The 26,257-nt window shown below is 40.3% G+C and overlaps 1 protein-coding gene across 2 annotated transcripts in view; it reads right to left on the bottom strand.

Annotated features, from left to right (window-relative positions):
- Positions 1 to 4,075, bottom strand: part of GFRA1 (GDNF family receptor alpha 1) — a 231,990-nt gene extending 227,915 nt beyond the window's left edge. The window contains exons 1-4 of one of the 2 annotated variants that reach the window (XM_032762996.2): positions 3,987 to 4,075; positions 3,211 to 3,468; positions 1,923 to 2,225; positions 518 to 601 (exon numbers count right to left, since the gene is read on the bottom strand). In XM_032762996.2, coding sequence (XP_032618887.1) covers positions 518 to 601; positions 1,923 to 2,225; positions 3,211 to 3,250 — 427 coding nt within the window. In that variant the 5' untranslated portion in view covers positions 3,251 to 3,468; positions 3,987 to 4,075. Of the gene's footprint in view, positions 1 to 517; positions 602 to 1,922; positions 2,226 to 3,210; positions 3,768 to 3,986 lie in introns of those variants that run through there. The other variant, XM_032762997.1, reaches the window with a different exon arrangement.
- Positions 4,076 to 26,257: the final 22,182 nt, after the last annotated feature.

The raw sequence follows: 26,257 nt of genomic DNA, 5'->3' as shown, positions 1-26,257 counted from the left end.
AAAATGCGCCAGATAACTACACAGCAGATTTTTTCCAAAGCAAAACTACTATGAAAGGCTCTTTAAAAACTAAACCAGTTCATTCAACCAAAAGAGACCATTCTTAATCCTAAAACGTCTTCTTTAAAACAAAAGGTATAAAATAATCAGACATTCTCACCATCTCCCTTAATGTCAATGGGAGGTAACTTACATAGCCACATTTCCAACAAGGCATTGTACTGTAAATTACGAACACTGGGAATCAGATTGCCACCTACAGGTAAATTAGTCAATTTCTGAAAACAAGTGCTAAAAGAAGGGGGGGTGGAGGGAATTACCCTCTTCAATTTCAGTGTTTTTTTCAAATATTTTGGAACCATAACCATATTTCGACTTTCCCAGATCCAGAAAGTAATCACATTGCTCTGTAGTTACAGAAGACAATTACTCCATAAACCAAGAAAACTCACATAGACCAAACTGGACAGAAGTAGCTTGTAATCACATTTTAGTACAGAATTTTAAGTCTGCTTACCTGATACGATTGGTGCTAGCCTAAATATGTCTGATAATCTGCTGTTAACTGGTTCATAGGGGGAATCTTCAAGCAAGTCATTTCCTAAAGACAACAAAAGATTTGGGTTTCTTTTACACATTCTTTTGCGGATGAGGTTTTGTAACTTCACATGATGGCATTTTTATTCTAAAAATAATTTGATTGGGTTAATAAGAAACCCACTCTAATGTCACAAGGTGCTTCCCATTTACTGTTCATGCTATTTTCTCTCTCCAAGGGAGAGGATGGAAACACTTGAAAGAAAGAAGTATTTCTTGCCATTAAGTCCCTCCCCTCCTCCAGCATGGAATGAAGTCACAAATCAGAAGAGGCAGTCTGTGACATCACAAGTACTGCCTATCTTCAGGTGCCAGATGGAGAAGAGATGGTGGGGAGGGGAAAAAAGTTTCTTATTCACATCAACTCATTCTTGGAAGACAAAGAGCAGAAGTGTTTTTTTTAATCAAAAAACAGTTGGGAAGGAAATTGATTTATAATGTAGCAACTGTACTTTATTATGAAAGTTGGAGCAAAGGGACATATATTAATCAATTAAAATATTCCAACTGACATTTTCATTGGTTAATGCATACATACTGTGTGGCTTCCAGGGAGCAATATAATGCTGGAAGCACCTTCAGAATAGATGTTTGAGAGAAACTAGGCCCACAAAAAAAATGCAGGATGGGGCCCTAAACTGCCACTGAATTCAGTAGGCATTTGGGGTCTTCAGCAATGCAAAATTTGGGCAGGTGACACATAGCAATATTACCTAAGGACCTGATTCTGTTCCAAGTAGACTCAATGGGACAAGGACTTTAATGGGTATAAAGTCAACCTTATCATTTAACACTGGCATGCTATTTGCAACTCTCTCCTCTGCATGCTATGCAAAGTACCAAATCCTCTTTCATATAGCTGTATCCTGTTGGTGAATACAAGATCAGGAAGAGTGAGCCTTTTTAAAAATAAACAGTACTTTTATTTTACACCCAAGAGCTAATTAGTTAGTTTCCCATCGTGTCCCTGTGAAGTGAGATTAGTTAACGAGTATTTAAACTTCTCATTTAGGGCGAAGTCACAAATTGTTCCTGGCGCTTTTGCACTTGCTAATGCTCTAATCTTTTGACTTTGGTTTAGAAAGGTCAACCGGAGTCCTCTGGAGGAAACCCTAACTGTGAATTGCCCAACACCGGGAGACTGCAGCAGCAGCTGTTCCTGAGTCGGATGAAAGATCCTCAGTTTGCAGCTGAAGAGCACAATGTTAATTATGAGGTCAGACCCTCCGTTTTAGTCTGCGCGGTGCTAGCTAGCTGCGGCTGAGAGGAGCTGGGAAACCACCCTGCCTTTGGGGAGTGGAATGTTTCTGGGTTTCGCAACGTACCCTGTAAGCTTTGGTACATGCTCCAGTAAATGCGCAGGCAGTTTTTCTCCTTCTTCATGCCCCTCTTGCAGCGGCAGTTGTAAAGAGATTTCTGCTTGAGCGCCTCCATGGCGCTTTTGCACTCGTCTTTCGCCTCCAGGCCTGTCGCCCGGCTGAAGTTGCTCTCTTTGCCGGCTACACACTGCCTCAGTGTCCTGTATTTAGTGCTACAGCTCTGCTCCTTGAGACACTGATCGCTGGCTCGCACGCAGTCCAGACGGTCCCCGCCAGGCAGCCCGCTCACTTCTGCGGACAAAAGTACATCTAGAGAGAGAGAGAGAGAGAGAAACAAACCAACTAAAAAACTCTTGTTGAGACACTGGGCTCCGCGCCAGCCCAGCCTGGGGAGGGCAGCGCACCTCCTAACAAAAGGAAGGCGCAACCCCTTTCCAAAGGCAGCAGCTCGCTAGCTGACTCAGCCTGGGGCAAAGCCAGGAGCTTGTTCTTAATGTTTGGGAAGATAAATGAGGTTTCAAGGGGGTGGCTCGCCTTCAAATCTCTTTACGGGAAGTCCACAGAAAGGACAGAGGTTAATGTGCATGGTAAAATAGTCACTGTTCCTTACATCAACCTTCCTTTAATTAATAACCCTTCCCTGCCTATGTTCTACTGAGGGGTTAAATATCCGCCCTGGCTTCCCATAAGGGTTTTGCTGTGATTTCAATTACATTCATGCGTAACCCGAGAGCGGAGAAGTCTCCTCAGCGACTGATACTAGCTCTTTTTTACTGAAGTCATGTTTTAAAGGCAGTTTGTTATGTTTTCCCCCCTTGTTCCCATATTTCTCGACACGTAGGATGCTTTTTTGGAGAAGGAAACAGCGAACGATATGAGCCACCCTTCTCCACTCCCCAACGCCAGTAAAATCCTTCCCTTCCTCAATACACACACTAAACATGTATTGTTGCAACATTTGCCACCAAGCAGGAAGGCACGTTCAGGTAAGCGATGCAATCAATCATTCTTCTCACTGATGACACCCCCCTCCCTACCCCGACCCACAGTGTTATTAAGATGAAAAACGACTATTGAAAAGTTTTCCTCTAACTCACTACAGCCCAATTTAACAACGGGCTCTGCAGGCAGGAGCTAAATCTCACAAACCTTTAAATGTGGTTTGCGCTCATTCAAATCCGTCAAAACTACTGGCAACTTCCTCGTTCACCTTAAACCAGACATCAGACATCGGATCCCATAAACGGTTTACTAAGCCCTGTAAAAAGCGCCAGCGTAAACGCCGGCAACTTACCCATTAAGGGTAAAACGAAGTATAAGGTAGCAAGAAACATCTTGTTCTCTTCAGATGGTTCACCCCGATGAGCTGATGCGCCACCCTAAACAGGCTCAGCGTGTAGATATTCCCAAACAACGGCGGTCCAGAGACTCTGATTTCAGATCCATCGAATTGAAAGAAACCCCCCTCTCCTCCTCTTCACCAGTAACACCACCAGCTGCAGCAGCTGGGCGAACGCTGAGATTATTCGCTTAGATTTCAGGTCCGAGCAACCTGAAAACACAAGCAGTCACTGCAAGGGGAGAGCGAGACACTCGCGCGGTGCGTGTGAGACAGACAGAGGCAGAGTAGGCGATTCGGTTGCCTCCTTGGGTGGGCAGCACTTTTTTTCCCAGGGAGGGACTCGGAAACAGGGAGGGGAAAAAAATCCAGGCGATTTCCCCCCACCAGTCCCGCAGCCTGGCTTCCATCAAAGATTGCTCCGGACTGAACACAAAATAAATGCTTTCCACTTACACAGGGAGCCTCAGCCGCCTCCAAGTCATGGTGTCTATACAGCTCCTGGCTACCCTGAGTGGGAGCCTCTCCCCCCGGAACCTACCGCCACCCCCAAAATCCGCAAGCGGTGGGTGCTTGTCTCTCCCTTGCCGGAGGGAGCGGTGCGAGGGGACCCGGGTGGGGATCCTTCAACGCTGACGCGCTGGTAATCTGGGCTTTGGGATGCGCTCACAACGGGCCCCCTCTATTGAATCAGGCGGCGCAGGTATCAGACGGAGTTATTGATCACTCACACGGCGCTGGGTGTGATACAATTCCGGCAGGTGCAGCTGCCGGACGGCTCCATCAGAGGCATTAGGCAAGCCCGTGTATGGCCTGGAGGGGACTCCGCAGAAAGTTTGGCTGGGTGGGGGGTTGTTCCCCGACCCCCCGATGATCAGAGCACCCACGGGGACAGCTGCTCAGGGCCGTCACTACTAGGGCTCCTCGCCTCCCGGGACACACAGAAAGGTGCCACCCAGGCTCTGTGCCCCAGGGGTTAGTTTTGTATTGCTCGAGAGATCCTAAATCCGGAGGAGTTCGGAACACGGAGCCGCCCGGACAATTTCCGCTCCGGATCCCCTCCGCCTGACTTGTTAATAAATTACTGACAGCAAGGTGGGAGTCCCTCGCTGAACCCTGACTGCGCTTTGATGAGAAGAAACCTCCTCCCCCACCCCCAGGCTGCCTCTTCCTCCTACTCCTTCCCCTCCGCCCCATACGGGGGGGCGGGTGGTGGTTGCGAAAAGATGCCTCTGCTTTATGCACACACACGAATGAGCTCCCCCCTGCTGCCTGAAAAAGAAACTTTTGGACGTAACTCCAGCGTGGAGTCCGGACTTGGGTTAGCGCCTTTAAGAGCAGCGCACGCCCCCTTCCCTTCCACAGGCTGCGGGAAGAAGCAAACAGGGACCCATGCAGCAAGGAGAAGACCTACTGAAACAAGCATCTGCTGCGATCTCAAATACATGCTCCCACCCTGGCCACTTCAAAAGTTAAAACGTGCAACTTATTTTCCACACCACTGTTTAGGAGGAAGACTCCCCCCTGCAGTCAGCCTCGGGTGCCCTGGGCTCTAGGGGAAAGAGAAATAGGTTGCAAAGGAAAGCAAGACGTGCTTGAGTAGGTACCTCAGACCCTCCCCCCAAGTGAAAGCCATGATTGTTCATATAGCCCAGTCTTATTTTTGCAGTCTCCAAAGGCAAATGTAGGGCTTAAAACACAGGGGGAGACCAGAGAGATGCCCAGACAGCCCTCTACTAAGTATTTCATTCCAAAATATAAAAATGTAACATAAGGCGGCCATGCTGGCTCAGACCAAAGGTCCATCTAGCCCAGTGTCCTATCTTTAGACAGTGGCTTATGCCAGGTGCTTCTGAGGGAATGAACAGATCAGGCAATCATCAAGAGATCAAAATGCACTTTTCTTCTTTATAGTACAAAGGCTATTTAGAGGAGCAGAGGGCTTAGTTCCCTTTTATATTGGGGTCCTCCTACATTCAAATACAACTCAGATACTTACAGAATAGAAAGTCACCCACCACCTTCCCCTTGTATATAATGTGCTGAGTTTGGTTATAGCACAGTATGTAAACAATCAGCAGCACTTTCCATGAACTGCAAATTACTAGCAAACTTCACAGATCTCAGATATTTGTGTGTACACAGGTTTATTAGATGGGTCCATATATACCACCATTTGAACAGAATTCTAGTTCAGTGTATCAATTTACACTTGGCTCCTGAATAAACAAAGCAAACATATGTCACATTCATGACAGATGGTTCAAACAGAGAGCTATTTAGTGGTTTCCCCACAGTTGCTACTACATGGAGTTCCCCAGAAACCCAACCAAAATGTAATGAAGCTAAAATACTGCTAGCTTCCAGATTTTCTCAAGTTTTTATATACAGCAAAACCTGATTCCAGTGTTCATATTTCTCCACTTTTACACATTGTTTGGAGTTGAGATAAAAAACACCACCACCAACAAAAATAAGTATATTTCCCTACATATTTTTGACAACAAGCTTTGTTTCCCTTTTGACTAAAGAATATTCTTTTCTTTAAGGTGAATTTTGTTGGTTTCTTTTGATAAGAAAGTGAGTCAAGCTGACCATCTTATAACAATTTTGTAGGATACTTGTCATTAAGACAAGCTCAGAATCACTGGCATATGTTGGGAAATACAGAAAATATAACAAAGGGAGAATTATTTTTAAATAGGGAGTTTTCCCATTTTTTCTTCCATCACTCTTTTTTTAAACATGCAAATCTGCATGAAAAGGGAATCTTGATTCCCTAGAATCTCATCCATCCCTGCTGCTTATTCCATAGATGAATTCATAATATTTGTGATGTCACAATGCAAGTAATTGTTATGTCACAAAGGATTCACATTTCAGAGGTGAGAAATGTATATTATTACAAGGTGGAAAAGAAAATCTATGAACTTCTGCATAATTTACAAAGGTATATTCATAATATGACACTGAGCAAATGGTCATAACATATGATTTTTTTAAATCTCAGTTCTTTGTATTTTAATTTATCGCTAAATCTCAGAGTCCTTAAAATATTTAAAGTGCACTAACTTAGCAATGACATTTAAAGTATCATATTCAGCAAATCATTGTTTCTAGCTTTTGAAACAGTTGATAATTAAAACAGTGAAGCAAGTTGGCCTTGCAAATGTTTCAGTACAAATTGGACTGGATGTTGAGGTTTATTCTTTTCATTTCCAAATCTGACATTATCACATAACATAATATGTATAAATATCTTACGGCATAGCGGGCATGATTCACCTATCACTTATGTTGGCATAAATCAAGAATAACTTCAATAAAGAGATTTTACACCGGAGTAAAATAAGTGCAGTTGAGAAGAAAATCAGGCTCACTATTTGCAAAACCACCACAAAAATGTAATAACTTGATACTATATTACTGTTATTTAATATATTTAACAGTATTACGTGGTGTGTGTATATATAAGAAATAACATGACAGGGCTCTTCTGAGCTAATGGCCACTCACCTTGGATGGTGTTCTAAACTATGAAGCTACAGGCTGAGGCCCAGATCTTCAAATGTCTTTAGACACCTAATTCCCATTGATTTCAATGTTAGTTAAGTGTCTAAATGTCTTTGTGGGTATGGGTCTGAGTAACTTAACCACATAAGAGGAGCAATGATCCTCCGGGGAGTATTTTTCTAGAGAGTTTTGCCACTATTATGAAATTGAATTTATATTTGATAATAATGTTAAAAGTCAGATATAGGATGTCATTGAAATGGTTATGAAACCCCCAAAAGCCAGTTAGAAATTTGTGCATTCCAAGTTTTATAGATATTGTGTAAGTACAGTTCTTTTTTTTCACATCTCTTTGGTGAACACTGAAAATTAGCACCCCATGAAAGGTGAAAAAGATTAAAATCCCATTACTTCAAACAGATTTAACAGCCCAACTCTATGTTTTGAAAACAAAACCAAGGCAGAAGCCACAGTGCTAAATAATTTTTTTCTGAATATCTAACCGCTCCCTGTCACATGGATATGAAAAAATTAGTTGCAAATTGCAAGGATTTCTGCACTGTAACAGAAATGATTAAATCTTTTTTGAATTCTTTCTACACCTAGAGTTCTTATTTACCATTGTTGACTTAATTTTGTCCTTAGTAAATCTCTGGGTATCACTTCCCTCCCTTAGTTTTAAACTAATATTCATTTCTTATTAGCCATCAGGCAGTGCAGGTATTACAGAACTTTTGTAGGAGAGTATTGTATTTTTGGATACCTAAAGTCACTTGTGCATTGGCCTCATGCCTCAGAAGGCACTCATGGTATGCAGCCCTATTGAAATGAAGTGCCTGTCATGTCATATTAGTGTTGTTCAAATATATGCTGCGACAAATCATGTTTTCAAGTCACCTTTTTTTTTCCAGTGCTTAGATACCAGATTGAAAACACTAGACACTGATGTCCCATTATCTACAGAACAGGAACAGCATGGGCAGCCAAAGCACAAGGCTGTTCTAACATGCCTAAAATATTGCTCTGGAGAGACTGCCCCTAGAAATAAGGGGGAAATTCAATGCTCTGGTCACATTCTGCTCCTAGTTATACTGGTGACTTCAGTAGGCTTACTCCTGATTTACACTGGTGTAACAGAATCCAGTCCAATATGTCAATTCAGTAAATAGCCACACTCCACATTTATTCTGTCTCTGCGGAGACTGACAAAAACACTACCAATTATAATGCTGTTTTTTAAGATGTGAAGAGGTGTCCCCTTAGAAACAAGGCAGACACCAACCTCACTTCAGCCTCCATGATGACTTCAGCCTCCATGATGATGGCTCCACTGCCTCTCGGTCCTCAAGGATGCTCAATTGTTTCCAGAGCTGTAACTAGGCATTTTAGTGCCTGGGGTGAGCAAGCATATGGGGGGGAGGGGCGGGTTAGTCATTTTTTTGCCCAGAGGCGACATGTATGGGGGGGGGGGCAGGTGCAAGGTCACATGCCCCCCCACAGAGTTTTTGGCTGCCCCCCCCACAACCCAGATTGGGTGCACTGCTGAGGTGAGTCAGGGGGTGCCGCCACTGTTTCTGCCCCATTTTCCCACTCCCACAGCTTTGTGCCCTGGGCAGCTGCCCCACTCACTCCACTCTGATTGCAGCCCTGAGAGTTGGCATTGCTGTTGGTACTTCACTTTTTAAGGGTTTTTTTTAAAAGGTATGTCTGTGCTAGCTGACATTATTTTAACAAAGTGAAGCTTTTCATTCAGTTTGCTAACTTTCAAATCTATGTCAATTGAAAACAAAATTAATCCAAGCACCTACATTTCATAGACATTTTCTATTTTCATCAAAAAGATATGTTTCATTTCTTTTTCTATAAAGAAAGAACAATAACTATCACTAAGATAAAACGTAGTGATGATAAGGGGATATTTGACATACTAAACCAACTTAAAAGGGAAGCTTCAGAAAACTTTATTTCAAAGTGAGTCTAGGCAAAGAGACCCTTCAAAATTTACTAGCTTTCTTGTTTTCAGGTTAGACCTACCTTATTGCATGAAACTGGATGCACTCAGTAGGCGAGAGGTATCAAACTCGTTCTGTGCTGAGGGCCAAATGACATTTTCAAATGGAATCCACAGGCCAGTGTTACAAACATAATGGCATGTTCTGTACTTGTTCCATGTGGAATGCTAATGGCTTTCCTTCCGCATCCCCATCCGTATGTACAGGGGCGACTCTAGGAATTTTGCCGCCCCAAGCACGGCAGGCAGGCTGCCTTCGGCAGTTTGCCTGCCGGAGGTCCTCCAAAGCAGCGGGACCAGCGGACCCTCTGCAGGCAAGCTGCCGAGGGCAACCTGCCTGCCAACCTCGTGGTGCCGGCACAGCGCCCCCCGCGGCTTGCAGCCTCTAGCACGCGCTTGGCATGCTGGGGCCTGGAGCCGCCCCTGCGTATGTAAGTGAATAGTCACTCTACACCAAACACGTAAAAAGGAGTCATCTGCAAAATTAAACTGACTAAAATACTAGTCAGTTTTGCTTTTGCAGCCAGATTCCATGTGCAAAAGCTATCGTGCTGGAGCACAGTGTCAATTGCTATTGCTAGCAGCAGTCCACGATGACAATGGAATGGTAAATTGATGTGAGGGCCGAATTAACACATTGACAGGGCTGCATCCAGCCTGCAGGCCACATGTTTGTCATCCCTGACATAGACTCATTTCACAGAGTGAACTTAAATGAAAATACTGAAGTCAAAGCCATTGAGCCATGAGAAGTATACATTTTATTAAGTGTGGCTCTGATGGAGCAGCTGAGCGGAAGTATGTTGGGAAAAAGAATAATGCCATGAACTTCTAAATGTAATTCTGTTGCGAAAGAACAGGTGGAGTGAATCTGAGGTTGAACTAATGGGTGACACAGAGTGAGAGAGAACAAGAGACTAGTGGGAAAGGATCCAGAAAACAGTACTTTTAAGGGCTCTTTTCTTCCAAGAGTATGAGAGAGAAGATGCAGAAATCATTAAGGGGAGGGAATTTAGTTTGCTTTACTTGTCCTGAATTTACCTTTATTCCATGAAGTCAATATAAGTAGTTGCTTGAATAAGTCAAAGATTTGGCCCAAGGCATTTAGCCTTTGTAAAGTTCAGATTAAGAAACAATGCTGTCCATCCTTCAAACAACAGAAACGTGCACAATCCCCCCCAAAATCAATTTTGAAGAGTTTATGAAACCTTGAAAGGGCTTTTGTGGCCTGGTAATAAGATGGAGTTTTACTGAACCTGTCACTGAAGTGGGTTTAGTGCTTCCAACAAGTGTCAGAGAACAAAAGGAGCACAAAGACAGGAAGGCTGACTCAAAGTATTACCATCAAGTGTCATACCCTTCCCGCCACACTCCTCAGACCTTCAGAGTGTATGAGAAGGGAAGATTAAGCTTCTGGATCCTCCATTTCAGTGCTTTTCCCCACCATAGACTTTAATCGAGCCTGCACTGTTTATTAATTCACAGAACAATTCTTTTAAGTGAGCTTGTTCACCCAATAGTTTTTCCAAGCTCACATTTGTCAGCTACAATCATCAGAAATGCTGTGCTTTAAATATTATCTGGCCAGTTAACTAAAAGTTGATGCGTTCTTCAGTGATCTTATACATGACAGAAAAGAGTCCATTAATATGCATCAGTTGGTTTTGAATTTCAACAGGATATGGGATAAATATATTGAAACACTGCACCAGACTTCAGAAATATGGAGTCGTAAAAATCAGAATAAAATATAAAACTACTGATATTTACTTTGACAGAGAAATTAAAAAATGTGAAAAAATCCTAGCCACTTGTAAAGGTATGTATCTTAAAAATATATTATTTTAGCTGCACTATTTTTAGCTAGTATAGACAGTACATTATTATATAGGCTAAAAAGTATGTTTTAGAGAGACTGAGCCTACCTCTACCATTCTACTGTTTATTATCTCAAAAAGTGGATTGATAGAGCCCCCTAGCGTCTACTGGAAGTAATTCATACTCCTACAATAAAACAATTCATGAAAATGAATAATGCAAACAGTGATAGTAAGCAAACAAAAACTAGCTGTAAAGCAATTAAACATACAAGAGGAACAATATAGATGATGACATGTTAAATACTGACTCATATGTAAATGAAACTTACAGGCAAAGGAATCAACGTATTTATTTCAGATACAGAGAACATTTGAGCAGTTATAGTTGGGTATCTCCTAAATTGCAAATTTGAGACTTTATTCCTAATGACCACAGATAGTTTGATCTCTTGAAGTACCTATTGACTACCTAGCTATTTTAAAATAATCATGATGCAAACACAAATGAAAATCTGCCTACTTTACTCTTAGTAATAAAGGGCTATTCGTAAAGCAAATATGGGATATCAAAGCTAGCAAGGATCATAACCACTTTTTTGTACATTTTAAGAAGGTACAATGTTAAAATATGTTAAGATCTAAAATGGAAACAATTATCTAACAATAATGGACAAGGTCCTCAGCTGGTGCAAATCAGTGTGGCTCACTTGAGGATTACCTGTTCTGTTCATTCCCTCTGAAGCACTTGGCATTGACCACTGTCAGAAGACAGGATACTGGACTAGATGGACCTTTGGTCCGAGCCAATATAGCCGTGCTTACGTTCTATGGTCTTTGACTCAGCAGCTTTACTGTTTTGGAATCAATGGAGCTTTGCCAATTTACATCATTTCTGCCTTTGCTTCAGGATGGCTAGTTCATTCACATGAAGAATATCAATTTGTACAGCTTCCTAGGTAACTCTGTAATCACTTCCGGGCAAAGAAACTCAATAAAAAACAGTTTTCACTGAAATTTTTTTAAAGTCATGAAAATATTTATGTCAGTATTAGGCTTTCTTAGAGACTTTCATCTTACAAAACCTAAATGTTGGGCTCAAATTATGTGACAGTGACCCTTTAATTAAAATATGTACATTGTTTCTATTTGTTAATTTTAAACCGCAGAAAGAGCCTTCTCATATACAAACAACATTAAATTTCTGTTCCCTATTTCTTATTAATCATTTTAGATTTAGTTAGTTACCAATGAAAATGAGAGAACCAGGGTCTGATTTTCAGTACACCAACTTAAATCATTGGGAACATCTCTGAAAAACAGTCCCCTGTTTTCTCCCCTAAATTATTGGGCATTAATATAATAATTTGTTTTCTTTGCCATTACTTCGGGAAGACTTGCATTCCTTCTGATGATACAAGACCTGACTGGCGCCATCTACACTACAGAAATGGATTTTAAACATGGTGGGCCAAATTTAGAGGTGAGTCTAAGTCTAGAATGAGTCAAAATTGATGTACATTACATCTTCCATCCTCCCTGCCAATATGTACATTACACAGCTAAGGCCTTCTCTGTATTACAAAGTTTTTTCTGGTTTAGCCATATCAGTATAGTTAAACCAGCAAAACTCTCCTAGTGTGGATGCATAAAAATAGCCATATACAAATAACTGCATCCACGCTACAGCTTATGCTAGAATAACTAACTTGATTTAAAAAAAAAATCAAATTGCACCTCTAATCACCACAGCTGTAGTGGTGCAACTTTTAAGTGTAGATCAAGCCTGAGAGTCCCTACCTTCTTAAGATAGTTTTATACCAAATTACCACCATGCAGTATACATCCACACATTCCCATACATATAATCTCTGAATTTCGGCCAGTGAATCTAACTGAAAGTAAGAGAGTTTGTAATTTACACACTCAGTAGTCAAAATAAAGGAGCACACAAAGAAGCAACTGATTGGAGCATTTAAGAAAGCATAAGTTAAAATAGGCACCCTCTTTTATTTAAACTTACACAAACAGGAGTCAAAAGAAGGTGTAAGTTACACTAGCTGAGATTTCTTTACACACAGGTAATGGCTTTAAATCTAGTCTAATAAAGGAGTCTGAGTCTACATTTATAACACATGACCCACCACCTCTGATTCTGAACAATTGTTTAATATACAGCTAACACACTTGTACTAACAGACTACAAGCTCTTCAGGGTAGAGACTGTGTACTTTTTGGTGTTTGAAGAGCACCTAGCACAACAGGGCCCTGATCCTGACCGGGGCCTCTGGGCACTACTATAATATGAATATTAAATAAGAATAATAATCAAGGTTCGCAAACACATTACCAAGCCTTGAAAATTAATTTTCTGTCTCTTCCAAACTTGAACCCCACGTGCATTTTTTTAAAAACCCTGTTTCAGAACACAGCAAGCTCTGTAGTGTAAACAGGACCAATTAGTGTAAACTAGCCCCAAGTGAGAAAGAACAGGAAGTCTCTAGTAAGTTGTAACATTGCTGAATTTCAGACAATAACTGTGATCATGAAGAAAGCACAAGAAACTATGGCTGATGAGACAAAAGGAAACAAACAAATACCAAGATAAAATATAGAATTTCATATTAAATGTAAAGCTGCAGCAAAGTACTCACCACTCTGAAGTACAGGCCTCTCCAAGTTTGACTTGGCTAACTATCTGATTGGTCACCATTCATAATAAGTTGGAGCAAACCTTAAAAAAAAAAAAAAAAAAAAAAAAGTCAAATCCTGATACCTAGCAGGGAATACAAGGAGGTGAGCCCAAAAAGCTGCTAAAATATAAAGTAATTTGAACAATACCTCTTTCTGAACATGGTTATTTTGTAATTTGTGTAATCTTGCCCAAGATAGGTCAGACTGACAGAAGCAAAGTAAGGGGTATTATCAAGCACCAAAACACCACCTTTAAGTAGTTTTTTCTTCCTCAAAAAGTGTCTAAGAAACAGAAAAAAGAAAAAACAGACATGAACAGTCAGGCTTGAGCCTCCAAACAGACAACCAAAATCAGTATTTTCTGCATGCGCAGTTAGTTTCTGTTGATAAACTAAAGCTCTCCCAACGTTCTGTTAGCACTTTATGCATTAAGTTGAGTGGAATTTTCAACAGACAATATCAACATTCTAGGGAATCTGTGCAAAGACATAAGAAAGTTGACTAAACTTTGTCTTTAATGTGTAGGTGCATGTGGAATATGATCTGTAAGCAGGATTCCAATGCAAAAGACTTTTCCTAAGGGGGCATATATCACCCAGAATGCAGCTTCCTATTTCTTTCTAGTCAATAGTTTCACAAGATAGGAATTTATGTGCAATAGCCTTCTCAACCTCAACAACAGCGACACTGACAGCAATGCTACAGCAATGATTTACCATTCCATTTACCCTTGTCAAAACATCTGCAAAGGGTATTTTAGTTTATTAATTACAGATTTTATAATTTTTCTTAAAATATTTAACAGCAACATGCTTTTTGTGCAACTGTGATAATTTTCTATAGTTGCGCATCGCTACCAAAATATTGTCATCGACTGAGATATTTTGAATAAATTTACAGTTTTTACAAAACAAATCAATAAGTACAATTAATATTGAAAATAAATGTCAAAATGATCTACTTGCCACTATATCAATGAATATTGTTTCACACATAAATGTGCTTTGTGGCAATGGTTCAAAACTCTTTTTATTCTACAGTAAGCAGATTGAATGAAATAAAAAATGATGTGGCAAATTGCAAAGGATTTAAATGGCACAAATTTCAAGCTATTGATTACTGACTGTGCTTACAGACATCAAACAATACTTTTTCAGACAGCTGTAATAGCCCACTACAATACAGACAGTATTATACTCGTGAAAAGTTGAAACTGTGACTGTTTGAAAGGTTAACGGTCATTTTAAATTACTGAGAGGGTTTTTTAAAAATCAAAATAAAACTAACTGTTCAATCCTTGTACTCTGTGGAGTGGGGCAGTTATAACCCTTCTACAGAGGAAGAGTATCTGCCTTTTAGGCAGGGCAAGGAACTTCTACCTGGCATGTACCTGTTATGTGAATGTCACAGTTGACGAATGTTTACTAACAAAATCTGAACAGATAAAAGGCTCGCTCAAGTATCTTTTACTTCTTTGAAATTAGTCCTAATTAGCCATTTTAATTTGTGACCGTCAGAAGTAAATCCTAGAGCAGAGGGCCATGGAATGTCAAAAGAGGTCAATAATAGAAAATCAGACATTTGCCTCTAGGATGCAAGTCTGAATCCAGCTCAGGTTTTTGGTAGTCAAAAGGTTTTCCATTTGATGTCTATTTGGTTAGGTCTTTGAAAAAGTGTTGGTAATCTCAAGTCTAGTACCCACTGCAAAACATCACTGGCATTAACTGACAATCTTGGTGGTTTTAGCACAGAGGCCAAGAATTGGTTTGTCAGAGACTTGCCACAACCGTCTCATAGTTGGTGCTGCTAAATGAAGGTTGTGGCACATTTGTGGAGCAGTATGTAGAAACTTGTGCTGTCATTGTCTGTCTTGTACCTATTTGGTGGATAGAGGAGTCTCAGCACAGCAACTTTCAAGAGCACTGAATTCCACGAAGTTTGAAAAAAGGAAAGTTAGATGACAGGTTCACATCTAATATAAATGGTTTCTCATTACTTCTTCTAAAATATGACACTCTGTAGCTTAATTGAAGTTTGAACAAATACAACCTACAGTCTTGTTTCATAGAAAAGCAATTTTAAATCTAAGAACTAGAGAACATGAAAGAGAGGAAACAAAATATAGAAATAAGTGGGCTCCTTATTGCAAATGGTTATATGCAGGCAAAACCCACCAATATCAATAGAAGTTGTGTGTGGAATGGCTACAAAATCTGGCTGAGTTGTATTAGTCATAATATTGCATGTCTATAATGCTTGTATAAGTATTATTAGTCAATAGAAAAAAGTGTTTTTTTCATGCTTTATTTGAGCTATATACCCTGATCATGAATCACAAAAATAGCAATTTAACATAGATATATAGTGTAGTATAGCAGAACTGCATATTGGTGAAGAGGAACATGAAAATTCTCTTTATAGTGCTCTTAAGTAAGGTACTTTGTACTATCGGCAATTGTGGCTTTACTTCCTAATGAAATTCTTCAAACTCAGGGGAGTCTCTTGGACAGTAGAACAATAATTGTAGTTTTTTAGTTAATTCCTGAAAGAAAAAAAAAAAAAGGTCAAAGTATTTTCTTTTTACCTTTTCTCTCTCCCTTAGGTTGCTCCACTTCTTGGCAGCAAACCTCTGACACCCAAGGAACTGGTACTGTGTGATAGGAAGTGGGATCCGGCAGTTCTGAATAAGGTGATAAGCATCAGATGGAGTGGATTTACTGCCTAGCACCTTCTCTTTCATGAAGAGGATCCAGACTTCAGTGAGACCAGAGACCAAAGAGCAGTGGAGCAGGAGCTCAGCGAGACTAGTAAAGGGAAACTACTCAACTAGGAGGTTCTGTGGGAGGCTCGATGGATCCAAAGGAGCAGAAGGAAGGGGAAGGAGGGAGCTGAGCTAGAAACAATTTACTGGAAAAACATTAATTCTGTTCCTTTCTTTCCCAGCCTTCTAACAACTACCTCATTGGCTGCCTGGTGCACTTCCAGCCCTTCTGTTTTCTTTCCCTACCCAGGTCCTGTTGAGCTTCTGCTCCCCACTCAAAAACTTCTCTGCTCAGCAACTTTCCCTCTGAAACAGAATGTGTTTTTAGGAGCCTTCTCTCCAATCCTTTCTCCTTTCCATCTCCACCATATAAATAGAGTAGAACCTCAAAGTTATGAACACCAGAGTTACAAACTGACTGGTCAATCACAGACATCATTTGGAACCGCAAACATGCCATCAGGCAGCAACAGAGACAAAAAAAGCAACTATTGCATTGTACTATGTTAAACGTAAACTACTAAAAACAATGAAGGAAAAAATTAATTTTTTTTTTACATGGTAAGGAAACTTTCTGTGCATGTTTCCTTTAAATTAAGATGGTTAAAAGCAGCATTTTTCTTCTGCATAGTACAGTTTTAAAGCTGTATTAAGTCAATGTTCAGTTGTAAACTTTTGAAAGAACAACCATAACGTTTTGTTCAGTGTTATATACATTTCACAGTTACGATGAAGAACCTAACTCTGAGGTTCTAGTGTAGGGGTGCTCTGCCAGCAACTACCTGGCCTGAACCATTCTCAACAATCATCCTCCCTGCAGTAGCTCACCCATCACACCAGAGTCTGGATCTCATTTCCATTCTAGGGGGCATCTGGCAGCAGATTCCCTGCAACTGTTGCTGATTGCATTGCTCTGTGGGTGCCAGATGCCAGTTGATGGCAAACAAGCCTGCAGTCAGGTAGTGGAGCCACCTAGGGAAAGAGACAGAGAAAATGGTAATTTTTCACCTTATGTTTTCAAATTATATTAAAAAAAAAACAAAAAACCACTTATCCTACTGCCCACACACGTTCAAAGGTTGAAAAGTTTCACTAGAGTTATGAGAACTAGCCACACGTTAATTAAGAAACATATATTCAGACTAATGAGCTTTTGGTACTGCATTGATTTCCTGCAAAGAACTAATAAACACATTAATGTGAAATGGAAAAACATGCCAAAACTCTGAAAGACAAATCAGTCTCCTGAACACTAAACAGGCACTCTGTGCCTAATTTTTTATAGTTCATCACTTAAAAAACTATTATATACCTTTATCTACAGGGCAAAAACTCACCCCAGTGTTACTTCAGTCTTTGGAGTTACATCAAGAATGAATCTGGCTTATAGTGAGTAAAGTTCAGCATACTTCAGATACAAAAGTGAAATATGAATATAAAATCAACTGCTGAGTGACATGTACAAGAAGTAGTTCTCTTGCAGATGTGCATACATATCTATCATTCATATTTCCTACATAATGGAAGGAAAGACTGTAGCACTATATGTGTTGGACATATGAGTAAAAGCATAAGTGGAACATTGTTGTATCTGTGCCCACAGATCATCTTGCATTCTGTAAACTGGTTGGTTACACAGAAAGGGAATCTTCTGTAACATTAGCAAGAAATTCAAGTTTTATTAGAGCTCACAAAACCAAACTAAATATATGTTCTTCACATTTAGCAGTACATAGACACATTTTTTTAAAAAGATTGTGATTTTAAGTGCTCTGAGTAGCACAGATCATCAATGATAACTCGGAAGGATATGTAAAAATATGATTCAAACAAAACAACTCCTTAACTTGTATAAAAAGGGATTACTTACCAACAGTAACTCATGTTCTGTCTCAACAAAGCTCTGCTGTAGAATTAGCATTGGAACCTTCTTAAGCAGTAGCTGGCAGTTACGGTACATATAAAAACCCCAAGCCTTGTGGTCCATAAACAAATGGCATAAATATCCCAATCCTCCCTGCCTCCCAAATCTACTTACAGCTGGGATCAGAAGTAGAGAGGAGGAAGGAAGGGTCATTGTGATACTGTGGAGACAATATATTCTGAAGCAGAATCCACTTTGACAGCTCTTTATAGGATTCTTTACAAGAGGATGAACCCCCTTCATCCTGGGATTTCGCATCATACTTTGTAACCAAGAGTCACACTACATATGCCTGAAGTTACCCTTTTTAGGAGATCTCCCACCCCTCTTCAGCTACAATAGCATTTTGCAGGAGGTGATTATAAAACAGTCTTCTGGAGCCTTTTGGGCTCTTTGTGAGAAGGCCTTGCAGACATGACTGCCTTCATTTGGTGGGTTCTCCTCTTCCTTTCTCTTTTTCAGTGGATGTCCCCAAAGGTTCAGTCTCTACACTGTATCTCTATCCAAAACTTCAGATGTCATTTTTGTACTGACAATTTTGAAAATCTCTCTCTAGTGAAGACCTGCCTTCCTGCGTCCATTTCCACACCTTAGCCTATGTTTTGGACATCTCTTTCTGAATATCCAACTGACAACTTAAGCTCAATACATTCCAGAACTGAACTTTTAATCTCCCCCACCATGCCTTCCCCTCTTCTCGATTTCTCAACCACGATCATCCTCCCAATCACACAAGCCTATAATCTGGGTATAATCATTAACTCAGCCCTCTCTAGAAGTATACACCTAGGCCATGTCTATCTCCATATTTCAAAAATTCAGCCTTTTCTGTCTGTCCAGAGAACCAAAGCTCTTTTTCAGACCCTCATCAGCTTATACTTTAACTAGAATAATCTCAGTGGAAAATTTTTTTCAAAAGTACTCAAGTGCCTTAGGACCCGAAGCCCACTTATTTTCAGTGGGACTTCAGCTTCTGAATCACTTACATAACAATTTTTTACTCCTCTTCTCTCTGCCCTTGATGCCAAACACATTGAAACCTCATCTCTACCCCCTTAAATCCTCCTGCTAGGATCATCTTCCTGACTTGTCACTCTGACCACCTCATGTCTCTCTCTGTATCGCTCCATGGGCTGTATCCACCACTGCATCAAACACAAATTTCTTGGTTTTGCCTTTGAAGCCTTACCATTTAGCTTCACCAGCTTTCTGAGCCATCAGATGGCCTTCACTGTGCCAATGATGTCAGCCATGATTGCCAACTTGGACACTTCTCTGTACTGTCCCCCATGCTGCCTCTTCATGGACGTGAAAACCTTCTAGTCAAAATTCCTAAGGCTACCACCTTATCCTCCTTCAAGTCTCTTTGCAAAACTGACCTCTTCCATAATTCATACAGTAAACTACAACTTGATAACAGGTAGGGAGGTGGCAAGCTGTGATTACTGCTTTTTACTGGCTATGAATTGCCTACCCTCTATTTTTGTCACTCTTACTCACCCTGAACTCGTTTGTCTTATTGACCTACTGTATACTGTCTTTTTACTCTTTGGGAGGAGGGACTGCCATTTCCTGTGTCTGTATAGTGCTTAGCACAATGGTGCCCCAACTTGGCACTACAGCAATATAACAGTTCATAATAAATAATAAAGCTGAGTTCCCTCCCCCCAAGCCACAAAGGGTACTTTTCACATCTATTTGAACTGAAGAACATCATGGGGAAAGAGAATCAGCTTCTAAATTCCATCATCTTAACCAAAAGTATTTAAAAAAGTCATTAAAGTAAAATAATAAATCAGAAATTTTTCAGCCTAAACTTAATGCAACTTTTAAAAAGCAACTTACAGTGAGACTTGTGCATCTAATATGATGGGGAGGGGAAAGAGATAAGTTTGTTCCATTACTACTCCAGATGACAAACAAAGGAATTCAGTAGTTGCATAGGATGGGGGTTTCACAAGGTCCATCTATGGGATGTAGGGCTTTAGGAACTTACATACACCACATAATTGACAATTATTACTTTAAAAGTTTCCATGGCTAGGCATGTTGGACTCTGTGGAGGCAACATCATGAAGAAAAAAGAAATACTGACAGAGCACTATTACTGTTAGTATCAGTAGCTGATTAGTTAGCCCAATATGAATATGACCTGAGGATTTATTGAGGACTTGCAGGTTTGGAGAATCTCTCATTTTCCATGTATAATTTAGGGCATCTTTTCACTGCAAAACCATTGATCTGAATGTGGCAAGACAGGACTGGAGGAAACATATACAGAGTAGATCTGACCTGATTTATTAATCTGCTATATAATTTCTCTGACAAGACATTTTAGGAGAAAACAGGCTGAACAGTAATATATCATCATGCAGTAACATATGCTTCAGGAATCACCTTAGAACTCCATCTTCCCAAATTGTGTGAGAAAAAGCATGCCCTCTAACTGACATGCTTGGTACTGCTATCTAGCCTGGGAGGAAATAAGCTGCCCCCTTTCTAAGACCACGTGCTGGCGAACTGAAGAAGCAACGTAGAAATAAGTTGAGGCTGTGTATCTTGCTTTCATTAATGGCCAGGGTGACAGCTACAAGAGGAGAGTAGATGGCCAATATTCAGTTACCCAGTGAGTCATCCAAAAATAAAAAAGAAAGACTTTTGTTTTGAGCCCTAGGATCAGAAATAATATTTTTATATATGTGACCCAAGAGCTTCTTACTGCCAAATGACAACAGAGTGTGGTGGGGTTACAGGAATTTCCTGATTCTGGTTCACCAAAGAATGTCATGTGAGGTCTCAAATGAAAGCTGGTGTCCCACTCGTCATCACTATCATTGTAAAATATATAGATACTATGTAAGGAGTCATGTATCTATACTAAAAAATATGTTCTTAAGCACGTAAAGTGAAAACAGGTCACCAGAAGGTGATATGTCTCAGACTGGTTCCTTCAGACAGGAGTTAAGAAATATGTATCTCTCTTTTGAGATGTAAATTAAGCAGTGTAAGCTAACACAATTGATGTCCATTCACATATGAAGTAAAAGTTGAAGAGATATGAAGTCAACAGGAAGAGCACAAAGGAAAAAACAAGCCACAGGAGTTATCCTGTCCATGAGTAAAGATAATTAACTTTGGAGGTATTTCTAGCAGGCAAAGAAGATATCCTGTTATCCTGTACCTACAAAGTAAAGGACAGCATGTTTGCATTTATGAAAGTGGAATCTCAGCCAGCCCTGGTTGAAAATTCTGCAGAGAACTTTAGGTGAGATAAATTTATTTTGACGGCAGGTTAACCTGATAGTTAAGATTAGTCTCTAGAAAGTGTGTTATGATTTTGTTTTATATGTAACCATTTGTTTCCAATAGTCTTACTCGCTATTTCTTGAATCTCAACTCTTTTATAGGGAAAACAAGCATAGGTTTATTATCAAGATATTTACATGTTATGATGTTAAGCAAAGTGCTGATCCTGAGCTGAAACTTACAAGCCGATGCGTACTTTCCTTTGGGCCCCACAGGATAAGGGGCAAGATATTACAAATAGGTCTCCAAGGACTTGAGGGTTGATGTGTGCCTAGCACTACCTACACAGAGAGATTGAGACCTGCAAAGGCCTGGCAGCTAGTGCTTGTGCTACCAGAAGCTGTTGATTTCAGGGAGCTGACCCAGAGCAAACACAGAAAAGCCTCCTTCAGGCTAAGGGCAGGTAGTGGTGAAGTGCCTCACGAACTTGGGGAGCACCACAAAGTAATCTTTAAATCACAGACTAGAAACTGTGTGTTGCTAATCGTCTTCTGGGATTTTAGAAGTTTGCATGATCTATTTGGAGTAGAGTACACTCCCCTGCATACATGAACACTCTTCTTCTTTGCTGGTACTGCTACAAGCAATTAACACCTGCTAGTGACAAAGTATTAGCTGCTGGTTGTCCATATAGTCATCATGTGCTAGGCCAGTGATACAGCTTTAGTGTAGATCAGCCCTCAGTCTGAGTAAGTCGACCTAAATTATGCTACCTCACTTACATAAGTTACGTCGGTGAAGTTGACATAACTTAGGTTGGCTTACAGCAGTGTCTACACTGTGCTGTGTTGATGGGAGATGCTCTCCTGCCAACTTACCCTATGCTTCTCGGGGAGGTGGAGTACAGAAGTTGGTGGGAGAGCGCTTTGCCATTGACTTAGCTTGTTTTCACCAGACTCAGTAAATCGATAGCGCTGCATCTATCGCAGCAGTGCAGATTTAGCCATAAGTATAGACAAGCCCTGAGGCTTGCGAATGTGACTCTTTAAGGTGTCTCCTGAGACTCTTTGCAGCACATAACATTAAAACACTGTGATTTAATTATTAACCAATCAGAATGCTTTTACTATGTTATTAACCAATTGTAGTTGATAAAATAATAATACTTGGTCAGTCATTTTGATGTGAGAATAATTCATACATATAAAAATAGAAAATGAAACATTTAATTCATACTACTGTGGCTCTTCTGGGTAATGTTGGCTGCTAATTTGGCTCCTGAACCACTGAGGTCTCAGTGTGACTGTGCTAGGCACAGAATTAGAGCATGTCACAGCAGATTTTTCTGTTACAAGAGAGCACGTTAACCCACATATGTCACCAGAGAGAATCACAACCTCCTTGGCTAAGTTGGGGTAAATTAGATACACTTTCTATACTTTTCTTTTTGGGTAGGAGTCAAAAAACCAAGAGCTGGGCAAAACCCAATATGTTTTTAACGGCTGTAAAATGGATTTTATAAAAGCTGAAGAATCTGAGTCACTTGGTAATAAGATCAAGTATCATTAAACGTGTTACTGGAATTCCTCAACCGTTGCAGCTCTTCTGTGCTGCATTTTGTCTGAATGAATTGTCTTTCTGCTAAGCAAATCCACCTGAACATTATCTTTTTTTCCAGTTAGTAACATACTGGTAGATTTAGAAAATGTCATTCTGAGCAGCTTAGGATTCTTGATTTTTCTCTCTGGTTTACTTCTTTCTCTCCCTCAATCTACTACTGAAGTATTTAACCATCAATTAAAGTTTTTTGAGTTTTTACTGTTCTGCTCTTGCTTGATGACCTACTTGATAGGTGACAAATATTTCAAAACTTTCCACCATCAGTTCTAAACTATAAACCACTACCTTAGATTCTCTGAAGGACTGATGATGTTTAACTGATTAAAGACTGAATTTGACTCCAAGCACCAAATATCAGATTTGAATGGTAAAAGTTTTGACCTACAGGTTCTGGTGCCCAGAAACCCAATAGGTACAGATTCTGGTGCTGGTTTTTTATTTGTATTGTTGTATCACCTAGGAGCCTCAGTCATGGCTCAAGATCCAATTGGGCTAGGCACTGTACAAAACAAAACAAAATAGAACAATTCTTAGCACAAACATAATCTAAGTACAAGAGAGGAGGTGACAACAGATGGATACAGACTGATGAGGGAGTACAGGAAAACAATGAGACAATATCGGTCAGCATAATAGGCCCTGGCTGCTTCTGTGTTTGAACTTTTCCATGATGTTTTCAAAATGCTGCAAGTGAGCAGTCAGAATGGACATTGTTTGACTAAATGGATGCTGACAAACCTGAGCTTTGTGGGAAAGAATCTTCATGGTGCCTGGAATAGTCAAGGGCTTTGAGAATCACCTAATTTAAATTGTGATGATGGGTCAGTTGGAAGATGCCATTGTAAAGTTTGAGTTTAATTTTGCACTTAAAGCAGAGGTTCTCAGAACATTTAATCGGGCCTCAAAGTGCTGTGATTTTGAAGGAAAATAGAGTTTTTACCGGGGAATATGGTATACTAGGCTATGAGATTAATTTGATGAAAGCCTTCAGCACAGACACAAATATTATTATAAAAAAATAGGAAACACTTGTTTTTTGCATTCAAGTTGTTTTCATCATGCCAACTAGCTCCTTTCGCTTTAATGGAAATTAAGGGAAGGGTGTAAAAAATATCTAAATTAGTTCTAAATACCACTTCTGTTATGACTATGAAAATTAAGTTGTTTTATTTATTTTCTTTAACCATCTAATATGTATCATATTGTTGGTACATTTGCAGTATCAGAAAGAAGTTGGGCTTTATGAACTATGATAAAACATTTGAAAATCTTCTGAAATACCTCAGAGCAGAGATTCTCAAACTGTGGTCCATGGACCACCCGTGGTCTGTGAGCTCCATTCAGGTGGTCCGCGGACACTTCCCTCTAAGGTGCGCGCCTAGGTGGCCGCACATGAGAGAATGAAGGGCAACCCACCTAATTAGTGGACCTGCGCAGGCATGGCTCCACTAATTAGGTGCCTGGACCCTGGAGAAGACGCACATGTAAGGTGAGGTGGTGGCCTTGGGGGGAACAGGGAATACGTGGGAGGGGGAAGTGGGGTGAGAAGAGGGAGTAGGGGGAATTTGGGATGTGCAGAGCTGTGGCGGCTAGAGAAAGAGGCGACTTTCCCCAGCTCCAAGGCTGCGGCTGCCGGGGAGAGACCCCCTCCCTTCCCAGCCCCAGATCAGGGGCTGGTGTGATGGGGAAGAGAACCCTCAAGCGGGGCTGGGAAAGAAGAGGTATCACAGGAGGAGAGAGAGGGGACATCCACCGCATTAGCAAGTAAGACTACTGATATAAAAATATGAGTTGTGTGCTTTTATTTGTAGAACAAAAAAAATTTTATTATTATTAAGCGTTTTTTTATATAGTGCTTTTATCCAAAGCGCTTTACAATAGTTAGCTAATGGTACAAACAACATTTGGAAAGATCATTAAGTGGTCCACCGAGACCCTCAGCAATTTTCAGATAGTCCACGAAAAGAAAGAGTTTAAGAACCACTGCCTTAGAGAAGACAATGACAGATACTGATCTAGTAATATTCTATAAAAGCTACTGTCATTTAAATACTGAAAGCATAAAATGATTTTTATCTTGATGAATTAACTTTAAATACATATTTCAAGACCCAACAGGATTTATATATCATATAAAGTAAGACGGGATTATATAACCAATAGATGCTGAAAAAGGAGCTGGGTTTCTGGGGAAAAAAACCGCTCATTTGGTGTCTACCCTCTGTGTACAAACCGACATTGTGTGCCAGCTTACCAAAATTTTACACCCCTCTAACCGTCCATGGTATATCTGGGTTCTTGCAGGAACAGGGATACTTTTAGTACTAGGGATCTTACTGTGGTGTTACCGGTGCTGTAAAGCCTGTTGCCCTACATGTCTCTGTTCAACATCTAACACTCCGCCCCTGCCCCAGTCACTAGCCCTTCATCCCCTACGAGATGTCGTCCCTCCCGACATGCATTACTACGACTCTTTAGTTCTTGATGATGTCCCGTGTACAGATACTCAACTCTCGAAATTACGGAAAATCCCCGTTCAGTAATGCCAAATATCCCTGAGGAGGAATTTGATGCCGTAAAATGTGATTAATTAGGCATCAAAAAGGAGGGAGTTGTCAGGGAAAAGGCCCCCTAGTCTATTATTCCTACTAACAATTATTAGCATGAAAGGAGGCCTGAATGGAATTTCCCTAACAACCCGATCTAATGTCCAGACAGCCTGCTTCAATCATTATTCAATAAAAATAAATGCATGCACTAATGACATATTAACAAAAATATAAAACGATTTGTCAGCATGTAAGCCATCTGGCCGAAACTGGGGAACTAGACACAGGTCACAAGGACCCTAAATAGGCCTGCTTAGTCTGCCAAACGAAAACCGCAAGTAGGGGTGTCTGAATAGTCAAGGCCGCCTGACTATCAGGGGACTATCTGTACGGAAGTGAAACACAGTATGCTTGCATTTTAGAGGGGGTTATAGGAGTTTATGTACCAAATAAAGCAAATTATTTAATTGTTTATGCAATATACGCCACATGAGTAACCAAATAAGGTATAATAAATGACTTAATGAAATATGCTAATTTGCGGTTTTAAGCTATATAAGCAAAGACATAATCATGTTCAGGAGGCCAGCCTAACCCTTGCATGGGAGCACACTGGCCTCCGCTTGTGCACAGGTGTAATCAAAAAAGGAGCCTCCGGCTGTCTGATTCAAAATTCACTAGAGTGGTGGTCTTTTCCCCAACACATGCAACAGACAGGTAAAGAGGGATCAAAGAAATGGAATGGGGTTATAAAGGATATGGTAAAATATTTAAAATTGCTCATTTTGAGTCATTAAACAAAATGATATTTTCCTTAGGTCTATTTTAATGCAAGCTTACACCTCGTAACAAAGGGCCCAATCCTGT

Source organism: Chelonoidis abingdonii, chromosome 15 (assembly GCF_003597395.2).
Source record: "Chelonoidis abingdonii isolate Lonesome George chromosome 15, CheloAbing_2.0, whole genome shotgun sequence".
NCBI classification, from domain to species: Eukaryota; Metazoa; Chordata; order Testudines; family Testudinidae; genus Chelonoidis; species Chelonoidis abingdonii.
Note: the sequence above shows the minus strand (reverse complement) of the source record. Positions and strands in the feature narration are given on the sequence as shown.